Consider the following 15,748-nt stretch of genomic DNA (forward strand, 5'->3'; position numbering starts at 1 on the left):
CTGTCCACCTTTGGAAAGCTACGGAAGAAGCGTGGGCGGAAGGTGGCTTCTGTATGCTAGTTAAAAAGAACAATTTGTGCATAAGAAAGGTGCTCCAGCAACTGTGCTGCAGAACATGTACGCTCAAGGTGTGAATTGGCTGCTGTTGAGGCTCCTTCTCCCTCTAGACTTCTAGATTTTTCATATTAATAATAAAAAAAGCCACCTCTTTTCTCACTTTCTTTTGTCCCTCAGCTCTCCTTTGCTGTGGGTGAACTGTTTTGTTGGAACTTCAAAGAGCGAAATTAAACTAAAAAAAAGAAAAAAAATTATACAACAGACCTACCTTGTTTAACTGGGTGTTTAGAGTAAGCACCTGGATCCACAGTCAGTATTGTGTGACCAAAGCGTTGATGCCAAAATAAAGGTTCAGCTAAAGATGTGATGTCAGCTAAAAGGTATTGCCTTTTCTTGTTCGTAATGGTCTCCTCCATAAAGCTTTAGACATTTCAGCTCCCAAGCATGTCAGGGGTGAATCATGTAGCAAATGAGCAAACTCATTTATGTTGTTGTTGCAGGGTGTTTTGTTTTTTTTGCTGGGGGTGGAATAAGCCTTAACTAGTAAAATAAAATAATATTTTTTTCCGCTGAGTATACAGCAGGTGAGGCATAGTTCAATCTTCTGTATCTAAAAATTAGTTTTAAAATGTTTGAGAACTATTACTTTGTTTATTTTCATTGTTTTTAGTGGGGCAGGGGACATGAGTTTTTGAGAATTGTCAGCCGTAGAGATAATAGTATTTGGTTTGGGGACAACTACAGGAAATTCAAATTGCTCAGCAGAAAAAAACCTTGCAAATTCTTACATCTGATTTTAGGTGTTACTATGCCATTATCTTTCTCAAGTTAAAATATTTCATCACCATCTCACAGTGCTGTGATTTACCGTTGCATTGTTTAAATGTTAATTCCATTCACTATGAATGAGTGTGAAGGAACCAAAATCCAACACTGTGGAAAACATTAAAGGTGAAGTTCACCTAAAAATTAACTTTGTATTCTCTTATACTTAATCAAAGCTGCAGGCTACTTGATTTCAAGAAGATGATCAGTAAATGCTACCTGCTTATTGTGTGCTAGGGGCTACCGGACCTGGTGTGGACTTTGCAACTTTTATTACACAACCTATTATTGTGCATATGATTAATATAAGATGTGCTGCCAGGAACATGCCCCTAGAGAAAACTATTGCAAATAATTGAATTAACAGGTAACTGCATCCCAGACCACAAGAATGCAAAAAGGAGGCAGTCCATATCAAAGCAACACTCATTATTTTTATTTGTTTTAATAATTTTCTCTATTAGTTGCCTGTTCCCAAACCACAATGTAAATGCCATCAAATAAAAAGCTATTTTATTGATCTCTTAGGATTGAAACAAATTATTGATAGCTTGTAATACTAGCAACTAGATAAATACCAACCTGAAGTGGTTCAGATAAATATAAATTTGGCATAAAAAAAACATTGAATGTGACTACATGACAAAGGTTAATTTTAAGGTGTTCTCCACCACTAATTAATTGCCAAACAGATGCATTCTGTGTTTGCCCATCAAGAAACTTGTCTGCCTTCTGTATTGTGATATAGTAGACATCCATTGGTTGGGCTCATGAGTTTGTACTCAAAATGCTGCTGGACTACCTTCATTGTTTGAGTCAATTTTTTGTTAGTGTCTGTATCTGAGGTGCCAAAATCTATTACCCTACTTTTTTTCAAGTTATCAAATCAGTTGATTTTTGTATGTTTACATTTACATGACACTGACTGTGTCATGTGGGGTTTTATAATTCCATAGGTGCTAAAGTGCACCATCATAGTTAGAGTTGTAACCAATCAACAATTAATTCTGATCAGTCTGCTACACGATGGTTGTCACAAGTATCTACACTGGTGCACCTGAGCACCTTTGTTAGTAAATGATCCCCCCTAAATGTCACTGATCCTATGTTGAAGAACATGCCTAGTTGGGACTCCGTGATTGTATCATATTTTTATTTCTTTTAATTTTCCACTTTGCCAGGGATAATAAGATCTTTATTTTCCACCTTCATTTGTCACTGTGGCCTAAAATGTGATCAACAATGATTTGTTTTAATACATGTTGTACAGCTGGGTCTCATGAACAAGAGTCTGAGTTAATACTTTTATCTCTCAAATGTCACCCAGTCATGTTGATCATGCTGACACTTCTGGGCCCTATTGTTCTATTGCTCGTACACAGAAAAGGCAACACTTCATATTGCAAAAGGGCACGGACCACAATCAGATATGTTGGTTCTGCATATTCCAGTAAAATATCTATATATTATTCATGGCACATTCCATTTATTTTTCTATTTGTAACTTGTTATGTCCGTGTAATTGTTGTTTTATATTATTCTTTAATTAAATGTAAATACAATATTTTCACAATGTTATCTTTTATCAACCCATGCTCTGTGCTGGTTAATGGTCTCTTTAATCCAACATACTTCTAATTTACATGACTGTACTTTATCAGGAGGGCATCGAAAACACTGAATAGATGCAAAAATAAATTTTCAGATAAAATGAACCCGTTGCTAGACTTAAGGAACAAGGGCTTTGATACTGAATGCTGACTTGCCGAAGTGGTTTACTTCATCTTACACTAGCTCTCCAAAACTCCTGCTAACCAAATATGTATTTGTCTTCTAAGTCAACTGTTTCCCAAGGTGCATATTTATATGGTTTGGTTAACAAAATGTTTTCCTACTTTGTAATCTTCATATTTGTGTTGGTTTCTGTGCTGAGATTTCTAGTAAGTAGTGATCCTTTTGTGTGCAATTGTTTTTTTGAGGTGTAGCAGAGTGCGGCATATTGGCATAGTAGACATAGCCTTGTGATTAGAAAATAAAATAATGAGGATTTGAAGGGAAAAATGGAAGAATTATTGTATCAAACTGAATATAAAAATAAATTTTTGCAAATAATGTTGGGACCCAAAGCTAGAGGAGCAGACAAAGGGGCATGTTGGTTCTATGTAAAAAATAATATCCAAAAATAAAAAAGGGATAGTTGGTACACTTTGGTGTAAAGTACAAGTATGGGATCTATAATGTGGAAACAAGTTATAAATCTCCAAAAATACAACATTCCATTGACTACACTTTCCTATTTAATGTTTAACGACTAAACTTGCTTAATCCACATTGATGGCAAAGCAATCCTACTGGGTTTTATAATGTTCAAATGTTTTGTTTTATGGCACAGTGCTCCAAATTCCAGAAGGTGCCTGGAAATTCGTAGCCCCCAGGATTCTGGATAATAGATCCCATAACTTTAATTTGTATGATAAATATAAGCTAATTATACTTTAATAAATGCATTATAGTATAAGAATACTATAATGGAAGTGCATCTGTTCTGGCCAGAATTGTTTCAAGGAATTTTCCTCAAAATGGTACTGTGCCATGTGGACAAATGGAATTCAACAGTAAATATGTCTCCAAATTCTTTTCCAGATTTCTGCCTCAGGCTTTAATGGACTTGTCATAGGGTAAACCATGAAATAATTATTTAAGTAATTAATCTGGTCAACAGTTGGCAAGGACTGAACAGGTATTTTGCATGAATGTTACCTGGCAGGATTACCAATGAAATGAATTGAGAACTGGTTTAGCTGAAAACTCTAACCCCACCCTGCCTACAGTAGGATGGTGTTCACTTTCACAGTGAGGTGACCACTGGCTGGTGAATCAATCCTGCAATATGTAAGGTGGCAATACATTGGGTCTCTGATGGCTCAGCCCATGAGTCAAACAAATGGGAAGTGTAGGAGGAGGCGCACACACTTAGCAGGAAGTGGAGAGGAGTGGAAGGTCTTTTTTTAAATTCTCATCTGCCGATTCACCATGAACTGGCCAACATAGTACACTGGCAGATCTTGCAAACCTTAATGGCTGATATCCACGTCACATGGATATTGGTTGGGATTAGCAGGCTACCATACACATACCAATAAAGTATTGCATGATATTATTGGTACAGAAATGGGACCTGTTATCCAGAATGCTTGGGACCTGGGGTTTTCCGGATAATGGATCTTTCCGTAATTTGGGTCTTCATGCCTTAAATCTAATAGAAATTCATTTAAACATGAAATAAACCCAATAGACTGGTCTTGCTTCCAATAAGGATTAATTATATCTTAGTTGGGATCAAGTACAAGCTACTGTTTTATTATTACAGAGAAAAAGGAAATAATTTTTAAAAATTTGGATTATTTGGATAAAATGGAGTCTATGGGAGACAGCCATTCCATAATTTGGAGCTTTCTGGATATCGGGTTTCCGGATAAGGGATCCTATACCTGTACATTTATTGTCATCTTAAATTTAAAATGTATACATTTTAAGAGAATTTCTATCTTAATAAATTAACAATGCTATTGCTAAATGCTTTATTATCAGGTCCTCTTGTAGGTTAATGATTTATTCTTTTTGCCCAAGTGCGGAATCACAGTTTATTCATGTGTTTTCATTTACATATTTCATATTAGACAATGTACCTCTTGCTGTAAATTATAAAGATATTCGCTATTGAGACGTTTTTAGGGTAGATATAGTGAATAAAGTACCCCTATTGTAAAATATAGGGATATTATGAAGTTACCGAGGAGTTCCATGACCATATGTTTTTATACAGATCATGGAACCCCGAGGTGACTTCTAATATCCTCATATTTTTCAACAGGGTGTACTTTATTTATTTTAATACACAAATTTCAGTAAGTTATGTGATAGAAGTGACATCACTAAGCTCGGGTTATAACCTATGACATCACTAAGCACCATTTATAGGGATATAATTTACAGAATATTCATGGCTCTTATTATTATTATTATTATAAATTGTATTAGATTTATTATATAGATACTGGGGGTGGTTATAGATGCTGTTTGTTAAATTTCATAAACATTTGTGGGCTTTAACATTTGACATACTTGAGCTACGATTCTATCTCATTATGAGCTGCATGATGCATAAGATTCACACATTAGAAATTATAAATCATCTTGCCTTTGTTTGTTTTGTTATCTATCAGTTGACCTGGTACTTTCCAGCTACTACAGAATTATAATATTCAGAATCCCAGAATGCTGGGAGTATAATATAGCAGCTGTAGAGCCTCTGGATGGCTACTAATTCAGCATGTTAAAAGCCTTAAAGTTGTTTGATTACATTCTCCATGTTTGAGATCCTAAGAGGAATTTATTTGCTAGGCACAGTATGGACATTGCAACCTTCAAATGCTAGTTACTATGTTATTACAGGCAATGAAGTGTTTTTTCCCAGAACTCCAACATAATTGCTCTGGACAAAATAGTTGCAAGTTGCGTCTAATATGTTCATAGTGTGGGTAAAGTAATTTCTGGCAAGTTGAGTTAAATTAACATTACTGTGTGATTTCTTTTGGGCAAGGTTTGGTGCTGCTATTGATCTAGACCACTTCAGGAATCCTGGAACAACTGCCATGTCCCAGGTGGCAGTGGCTCCAGTGCTCCCTAGTGTCAATAGGTGTACATGCACATAATTCATCAGAACAGACTTGGCAATTTAGAGTAACTAAAAAAAAGCACAAGAGTGTTGCAAATGTTTTTATGAATGCCATCAATAGCTGAATATTTGTGTGCACTATAGCAACTGCACTTGCAGTCATTTATTAGCCTTTCTTAATAAAATGTTGAGCAAAGCTAAATCTTCTTGGAATAACAACTGTGCTTCTAGTGAGAACAAATCTTTCCCCCTCCTCTCCTGTAGTCAGGGCTCTAAATCAGATTATGTATATCATCACTGCACATTATTCCTGCTGATATTTGTAATGCCATGCAAATACTGCACATAATATTATTATTTAGTGTTTTCTGTTTATTTGTGTTAATATGACGTAGAAAAAGCCGTACTTTATGCAGCAATAGCTTTTATAATGATCTAGAAATGGATTGTTTGGTTATTTATATTTCACAAATTGTGCATTTACATGATGTGTGCCTGATTCCTTCTGCTTAAAGTGGTTTGTCAGTGCTGCGTTATGCAATTACGATATATCAGGCACATACTTTTGCATCGGCCTCTCATTTACAGAAACTGCACTTAGGTGGGAGAAGTTCAAGTGAGGGAAAACCTAAGAACTCCTTTTCTCGAGGGTGTTTATAATTCAGAAATAACCTGTTGCATTCTGTAGCCCTTACTATCTCCTAACTAATCCTCGAATTAAAGGCTGTGCTGTTAGGTACTCAAGAGAGTTCTTGTAATAAAAGTGGGAAACCAAAAACTTCCCAGAGTCATTTGAATTTAACAGTTAGTTTAAATTTTATGTGCCATTTAAGAATCTTTGGAGGTGATAGATCTGTAACTAAAAGTATTCATATATAAATGAATAGAACTTACATTCTATCTATGTATATATATATCTATCTCTACTCCATTCTATAAAAAATAGAACAACCATAGGATAGGTTTTCTTTTCCTTTTAAATAAAACTTAAATGATCCATCTCCAAGGACAGTTTATATACAGAAGACACAAACAGGGCTATCTTAATGTAGACGTGTATTTTTTGAGTCAAGTTTAATATGTCTTTAAAAGCTAGCTTGTTCTGAAGAACTTAAATATAATTTATTACAAAAAACAAAAACAAAACTAGGAAGTGCATGAATAGATTTTCCCTGCAGCTATTCTATTTAGCATAATTCTAAAGTCTGTCACTTCAAAAAAAAACAGCAGAAAAAAGAAAGAAAACTGTTTGGTTCTTTGCTAAAAAGCTGCAGATGCTAGTCAGAGTATTTGCATAGAAATCACTGTCAACTCGCTAGAGCTAGCACACCTGTGTGTGGAAAATGCATATGTATATAATACTGGGAAATATGCATGTGTATTTAGCTTGCCTGCTTCTAACACATTGGGAATCTGTTTTGGTGCTAACGCATTGAAATGTTTACATGTGAGTAAATCATAGATGAAAAGGTTAATGGGAAAATGTAGTCAATTAATTTTGGATAAGAACACCAATTCACATTTCGCAGTGTATTCTTCATTACTCTTTAGTTACACTGTGAATTCTAATTGTTCATCGCACCTGCTTAAAAGTAGCATTGAAACTTCAACTTTCCACTGGCAGTTTCATTGGTTCACAAAAACAATATTAAATATGCACAAGGAAAACATTTATGCAGACTTTTCCACTGATGGCTTTTATTACATTAATTCTTAAGTATGTTCATATTTGACATGTTTAGTATGCAAATACCTATATATAACTGGATGATTTGGCATTTATGTTTTGTCTTAACATTTAGGCTGCAACAAGCAAATATACACAATTAAATGATATAATTTGTAGACAACAACTGAAAAAATGTTAGATGGAAAAGTATCCAACTCGTAGACTCCCATTATCACTGTTAATAATAAGATGGGATTTAATAGTGTATTTCTCTATTTATGCAGGTCAATGGGGGTGCTTGTTTCAGATCTTTGTTGGTCTCTCACTGTATATCTTGTATATATTAAGAGCAGGGGCGTAACTACAGAGGAAGCAGACCCTGCAGCTGCAGGGGGGGCCAGGAGGTATAAGGGCCCCATGAGGCCCTAATTCAATAAATATTGGTAAAACAGGTCAACATCTAGACATTTTGGGGGCCTGAATATGTATTATGCCACTGATTAAGAGTGTATTCAGATATTGGCAATGTTGATTACAAAGCTCAGATAACTGAGAACTGGTGGACTACTTTTAGTAGAATAGCAGTTTATGTTTTATATTTGGCATTTATATCTCTGCAGAATGCAAGTCGTTTTTACACGAGACAAAACAATGCCTGCCCAGTTTTTCAGTTTAGGAAAACCGAGCAGGATTACCTGAGATTGGCGTGGCGATCAACTAATCACATCATAGCTCTCCCCCTGACCCCACGTCAATGGCTTGCCCCCCCACCTGGAGTTAGCAAACGTTTGATCGGGTGTGCAGTGTCTGAAGCACCTTGCAATAAAATTTGGTATTACCCCCTTTGAAGAACAACAAAGTACTGGTGTTCCATTTTGTTTAAAAGTATATTGCTGGTGTGTGGCTAGGCCAGTACTGGTACCTGCACCTCTGCACAATTTATATTCTTCAGGCAACGTTAATACAACCATTTCAAAGTTTAATTGTGTGGACTGGTTTCCAGTAGACTTGGAAAGCACATTGTTGTTAATAGGATCAGAGCAGTCCATCATCTACCATGTTATAAAGGAGCACATAGTGAATATATAATGGGATATCAGTATAGATTACAGAAAACAGAAATGCTACAAACTACAGTTATATTGGAGGTACCCATCAACGCATAAGTGCAACAGATAAGATGACAGGCATGCAGTCTGTTGGCAATTTCTAACTCCCGCCAGCAAAATCATTGTAGTTCATTTACAGTTGGTTATAATACAGATAATCTTCTTAGTGATTATACATTTTAAAACATATACAGGTATGGGACCTGTTATCCAGAATGCTTGGGACCTGGGGTTTTCCAGATAATGGATCTTTTTCCATAATTTGGTTTTCATACCTTGTCTACTAGAAAATCATGTAAACATGAAATAAACTGAATAGGCTGGTTTTGCTTCCAATAAGAATTAGTTGTCTTAGTTTGGATCAAGTACGGTACAAGGTACTGTTTTATTATTACAGTGAAAAAGGAAATCATTTTTAAAAATTTGAATGAAATGGAGTCTATGGGAGACAGCCTTTCCATAATTCGGAGCTTCCTGAATAACTAGTTTCCAGATCTGTAACTGATCCCATACCTGTACTGTTTTATCATTACAGAGAAAAAGGAAATCCTTTTTAAAAATTAGATTATTTGGATAAAATTGAATTTATTCTGGATAAATTGTTTCCAGAAAACGGATCCCATATCTGTATTTATATGTAAAATTACCTTATCTAAAAACAATGTACGCAACAATATATTTTATACTAAATTACACCATTCTTAATATGTTAATGGGGTTTCACCTATAACCTACAATTTCTACTTTAGCTAAATGTACAGGATTTAAAATACAAACTACATTGTGTCAAAATTTATATAATAATTATTATGGCTCAAGATTTTAAAAAGATTTGTCATATAAATCTAGGGGCATTATTATAAAGGTGTATATTTTAGGCCAAACAAAGCTTTACAAAGGGGGTGCAAAATAAACCTCATGTTTATAGAGCTTCCTTTGTTGTCCTTGTGTGAATGTATTAAAGCTATTCAGCACAATCACAAAAGAATTATTAGAAAGAGCTGATTGCAATATTTATATAGCTGTGATTTTTTTTTTACAGAATGTACAGTAATGTGAAATGAGGTAGCCTTTTTGTCAACGCCTCTTTTTACACTCGATTTTCACACTAGGCGACACATTCCATAATGTATTACACAGTTTAATAATGACTGACTTTTGCCCTGCATATTGTGGCAGTGCCAATGTATTTTTACACAAGTTTATAAATTTGCCCCTAGTATTTATACCATTTATCTGGATGGATTCAGGATAATTAAACCTAGAATGGATTTTATATTTGATAATTATAGGGCTTAGTAATGGTAAAGAAGGAAAACATAGCTTAAAATGGCCTTTAAAGAGAATCCCCTTTTATCAAAAATAAAAATATCAGACCTCATCAATGAGTTCTATGACCATGTAAAGGCACCAAGACAAAGTATGTTTTTATACAGGTCATGGAACTCCAAATTGACTTTGTTTCATCATATTTAACAGTAGTACGGGAATATTATTTGTTATATTTCACAAGTTTCATGGAGTCATGAAACCCACAACCTTACTAATTACTATTTTTTGTAATGGTATCACTAACCACAATATACAATGGTATATTTTACAAGTTATTTATGGCCTTTATGCAATAAGTTTTTTTTTTTTTTTTTATCACCACATAGGCATAAAAATCATAGAGGCAGATAGGCTGCTGTTTGCTGCATGTAGGTGACTTCTGCTCTCCATATATTTTACAACAAGTGTACCTTATAATACAGACATGTTAATAAGACTGAAGTGACATCAACCCCAATCACCTTATACAATGATGACATCTCTAGGCACCAATTTGAATGGTATCATTAAGAAGATATTCATGGCTCACATAAAAGTGTTATTGTAACACAGACTTTGAAATTACGAAGAACATCAATCAAGTGAAATCATTTCCATCATTCACTTTGCTGAACTTGCCTTAAAGATCGTGGCCTTAAAATGTGATCTAGAGAGGTAATCTGAGCAACTTTTTTTTCTACCATTTTTGCCTAAATTTAAACGTGTTGCTCTTCTATTGGGGGCAACAACCAATAAGATAATTAATTGATTTTGATATTTATACAACATATTATTTGCATTTTTTGATCCAGGCCCTTCCCATTTGTGTTCTAATCTGTTGTTAAAATTATGGCTCAGATTAGAGATAAAACTAAATATGTTCATAAAAAGTTAGGTCACTCAAAATTTACATAATGATTTTTTTCAAATTCATGGTGTAACACATCAGAGATACACTGTTATTTCTTTAACTGCGGTAGAATGATCAAATCTAAATTCTAATTGATTTGTTACAGATTGCTGCCCTGTGGCAAGTATGTGTTTTGCATATTAGCCCCAGTGACCCCTGCAAAGTTGCATAGCTGGCAAAATCTCTTTAATTTTATCTTCCAAGTAGGAAGTTTTGAAATGTTTACCTGTTTTGATGCCAGTTCTTTTGATGCATGTTGTTCTCTTCTCAAGTCAATAATGAATCAGGATTCATACATAGCCTAATATCTTAACATATGTCTTTAATCTGGTTGTTTAGGATAGCAGCTGCCATATTAGCTTGATGTGACATAACTTCCTGCCTGAGTCTCTCCCTGCTCATTCAGATTACAACAGGGAGGAGAGGAGCAAACTGAACATGCTCAAACCCAAGCCCTAGAGGTTTAAGCTCAAGGCAGGAAGTCTGATACAGAAGCCCATGTATACACAATAGAAGGAAAGAAATGCAGTGTTTCTTTTGACAGAGGACTCTGAGCAGCATTACTTTGAGGGTTTACTGGTATATTTATATAGATATTTCTGATAAAACTTACTTAATTTTATCCTTTTCCTTTAACCTGCCCTAGACATGTGTTTAGTTTTTTTTATTCTGTTGCTCTGCAATACTATGCTTGTGTGGCATATCTACTTTTGGTGGAACTTCCTGTTTCCTTCTGAGCATAATGTTGATTGAAAAAACAGAGCAAAAAGGGAGCACTCACTGTTCCAATGCCGATATGCTGTGCTTCTACGTGGTAAAGCGCTTCTCGTAGCGTAAAATCCAGGTGAAAATTGCTAGTGCTCCATGTCTTTTGAAGATTTTCACCATAATGTACATTGGTCTGCTGCATCTGGTAACAGCCAATGGTTTGTTAATTCTATCTCGGTTCAAAGGAACAAACTCCATTAAATAGAAAAAATACATCACAAAACTAGAGCGCCTTCTTAAGGTTTAACAAACTTTGTGTCTGTGTGTCTCTTAGTATTTAGTGGAGAAAGAGAAAAAGAGTATGGAATAAAGGAGTAAGATGTTCCTTGCCTATAATGGTTGTGTGGATCAATAACATACATAAAAACAAAAAGGTGCTCTTATTTTAGACTACATTCATCATATACAGCAAGGGTTGGGTTTTCAAAGACCGTGGATCATTGAATTCTACATTTCTATTTAAAGCTCATTTTTCTATTGCAGTCATTTTTGGTTTTTTTATCCTTTATATGGAAACTGCAGCGAAGATACATTGCTAATATATGAAAAAAAAGTACCTCAAAAAGGGGTGAAAGAAAAATATCGCCCTCCTCTCTTAAAACCAGCACTTGCCATCTTATGTATCTCGAAGTCCTTCAGGATATGGATCTGTTTACATACATATATTTGTGCTAAAAAGCCAAAACAAGAACTTTTCATGTAAACAAGTATCTTTATGAATGTTATTCAAATAGGAGCAATGTATAAGTAGCTGTAGGTTTTCTTATTCTGGGTAAGGCTATGGATAAATGAATTGCTTTTATATCTGTTCAGGCAAAACATGGCATGGTCATAAAGATGTGGCAATACAGCAGTAGAAGTGTATGCACCTTTATGGGGGAGCAGTTTGTTCTATGTTTTCTTTCAATGTCTGTTACATACATGCCTATTCATTGCTTAGTTATCAAACAATTTATTGGCGGAATTTTTTATATATATATAAATAATTTAAAAGTAGAAATGAATGTGTTAAAATTTTAATTTAATGATATATAAAAAATAATCATATGTAATGTGCATCCTTGAGCAGTTATATATGTGTTTTTTTTATATATAAAATATTTATATATAGATATACATAAACAAGTAAGTATTGCTATTTGAAAAAATATAATTGTAAAATTATATCATGGATTGTAAAGATATTTTTCCACTTCTAACTGAAACATGTAAGTAAAGATTTCATTCACTTTGTCCCATTGTTATGTTTAAAATAAGCTTATCTGGAAAAAAAAAAAGTATTATACATGTATAAAATGTTGGGTCTATCTTTGTTTAAAAACATAGTATTGTAATTAATCATGGCCAAAATTGTTATTTCATTTAATTTTTTTTCTATTAAACAGAATTCTTGTTCCTGTCTTGTGGTATGTTGAATAAAAAAACAAATTTACTGTTTGTAAAATGGGAGGGTTTGAATTTTCTTTAACTGTTGGGGGCCATTAGTATATTGCTTTTTTTTCTTACTCTTTTGTGTATTTTTTTCACTGTTTATATTTGGGACCTTAGTTATTTTTCTAAAATTTTGTATGGCGTGCTATTAAAATTGTATTTTGCATTATGCATTGTCAGCATGAATGATCTGCAATGTTTGTTCAGTCTCTGCTGGACAATTTACAACTATTAAGGAATTAAAATCCTGAAGTAATAAATAATACCAAGAAAATGTGCTAGCTTGTATGAAAGAACCAAGCCATTGTAAGGTAAGCCACGGCCATCATATTCATGGTGTGTTAGCAATCAATCCATTATTTTCTTAAAATACAAAAATGATGTAATTCGCCTTTTAAAAAGTGTGTGTTGGGCTCGATACACGTCACTATTCTGGCACCATGTTTAAGTGGAAAACAGAATGAAGAATCCACATTGCTTTCACTCTTTACCAGGGGTGTAACTATAGAGGAAGCAGACTCTGTGGCTGCAGGGGGGCCCAGGAGGTATAGGCAGGGGCGTAACTACAGAGGAAGCAGACCCTGCGGCTGCAGGGGGGCCCCATGAGGCTCACATTGATGAGCAATTTGAACATATATTGGTAAAACAGGACAAACACTGGATATGTTGGGGGCCCTAAAATTAATTTTCTGTGGGGCCCAGCAACATCTAGTTACGCCACTGGGTATAGGGGCCCCATGAGGCCCTAATCCATATACCATTTTAATAAATATTGGTAAAACAGGTCAACTTTTATACATTTTGGGGGTCTAAAAAATAATGGCCTAGTTATGCCACTGCTCTTTACATTCTTGCCCGAGGCATAGCTGGTACATTATTGGCATGAAAAGGGTTAATCACAATGCATTAATTCCAATGGGGGATGAGATAACTCCTTTAATCTTTTTGTTAATTTTATGCTGTATACATTTACTAGTGCTACACTCAACCCATGACAAATGCATGTAAATAGTTTGTAAAATATAGTGCTAGTAAATACCCAAAGAATACTTGAAAGGACAACAGAATAAATGTAAGTTATATTCCTAGCTCAATTCATACTAGTACATTTGTTGTTGATATGTAAAATAAAGAGCAAAGTTTGCTAAATTCTTATCACCTATAGCAACAAATCAGCAAGTAGCTTTTACTGGTCACCACTTTAAAAGGGAGCACCTTATTGGTTGCTGTAAGTTACTGCTCCTGGGCAAACATTGTGCCTTTTTATTACATATGGGGGAAGGGGTTTTAAAAATCCTGCATTTATCCATGGATCACAATAGTTATCCTTTTTTTTTTTTTTGCTATATACTCTTCCCGCAGTCATAGAGTTTTTTAAAATTCGAATATACTCACAATTCGACTGGGAGGTTATTGAAAAAAAATTTGAATGGCTAATATTCGATCGAATGGTTCCGACCCGAAAATTTTAACCGTATTTGATTCGTATTTAAGCTAGAAATCTCCCTCGACAAGGATCTAGGTAAAAATTGCCATAAATTACAGACCAGAGAATCTTAGCAAATAGCAAATAAATGCAGGGCACAGAAAAGCTAAGAAAGAAAATCAGACCCTCCAAAAGGTAATGCTTCAAAGGAGCAGTAGACCCTAACAGGCATGAAAGTTTTTTTTTATACAGCATTAAATGCCTACTAGAGGTTTGAAGATAGACAAACTCCAGCTAAGACCATTCATCTGGAGATTTAGGCTAATGTCTGATATGGCATCTTCCTGTGACATCATACACAGACATATTTTGGAAATAAAACGCACATGGGGCATTTTCAGGATAAAATCTGCTCCATGGGCAAAGGTGGCATTTGGCAGAGAAAACACCATATACAGTACATTAGCCCTGGGGCAATGGCACATGATGCAACTTCAGAATCTCTGCTTGTAACATGGGGTTGGAAATCTTAGGGACTTTGGTGCTATATGTTTTGGCTAGAAAAAAAATGTCTAGTGTCTGAAATCACCCTGTAGTCCATAGCCCTTGAGCTACAATGATGTCATGTTTTATAACAAGTCCAGAAAATCCGTGATTTCAGTGAGTCTGAGACAGGCCAAAGATTTCAAGTGATCATCCCATGATCTGGGATTTTTAAAAGAGTATTTATCAATGGGTGAAGGTTCTTCCTTTGATAAATACGATAAATATTTGAGTTTTTGGGAAAAAATTCTCTGAATAAAACTCTAACACGTAGGCTATTAATATCTTCAAATGGTTCAAGGGACCTTTGCCACCTGTATTTTCGGATTCAAGATATTTCCAGGGTCGGGTTATAATAAATCTAAAAAAAAGAAAAAAATTACCAAAAAAATCAGCTTGAAAACTCGAATTTTTGTGACTGAGAACACAATTCAAACCTTAAGAAATAACCACCTAAGTGTCTCTCTAGTTCCTGAAGCCTGCACACATCATTGTCCAGCATGTATCATCTTCTAGCTCCTGCTTGAACTGAATGTGGTAAAGCGGATCCTCTGACTCTAGAAGGATAACCATGTTTCCTGGCTAGATAGCACATAACTGAGAAGCTAAGATACATTGAGAAACTAAAGGGGACTGTAAAATATGTGGGGACTGTAAATATCTGGAGCTCATTTGGAACTAGTGAATATTTAGTGAGATTTTGAATTCCCAATCAGATTTTTGGTGTGTGCTTGCCTGAAGAAGGGCCTATATATAAAGGTTCTAACGTTGTATAAATTTATAGTGTTACTATTCTGTACAGATATGGGACCTGTTATCCAGAAATTGAATGCTTGGGACCTGGGGTTTTCTGGATAAGGGGTGGTTCTGTAATTTGAATCTACATTAAGTCTACTAAAAAAAATAAAATATGAATTAAACCCAATAGGATTGTTTTGCCTCCAATAAGGATTAATTATATTGCTGCCACGCAGGGAGGTGCCAGCCTTTTGAATACTATGACCAGAGGTAAATAGTTAGA

The 15,748-nt window shown here is 34.8% G+C and overlaps 1 protein-coding gene across 6 annotated transcripts in view; it reads left to right on the top strand.

The window, feature by feature from the left end:
* pcsk5.L (proprotein convertase subtilisin/kexin type 5 L homeolog) overlaps nt 1-15,748 on the top strand; it is a 237,696-nt gene that overhangs the window by 151,061 nt on the left and 70,887 nt on the right. For 2 of the 6 annotated variants that reach the window (XM_041582249.1, XM_018248754.2), the window contains one exon: nt 28-3,313. The exons of 2 other annotated variants lie outside the window; for them this stretch is intronic. In XM_041582249.1, coding sequence (XP_041438183.1) covers nt 28-60 — 33 coding nt within the window. In that variant the 3' untranslated portion in view covers nt 61-3,313. 6 annotated transcript variants of the gene reach the window in all.

This window comes from Xenopus laevis, chromosome 1L (genome assembly GCF_017654675.1).
Source record: "Xenopus laevis strain J_2021 chromosome 1L, Xenopus_laevis_v10.1, whole genome shotgun sequence".
Classification (NCBI taxonomy): Eukaryota; Metazoa; Chordata; class Amphibia; order Anura; family Pipidae; genus Xenopus; species Xenopus laevis.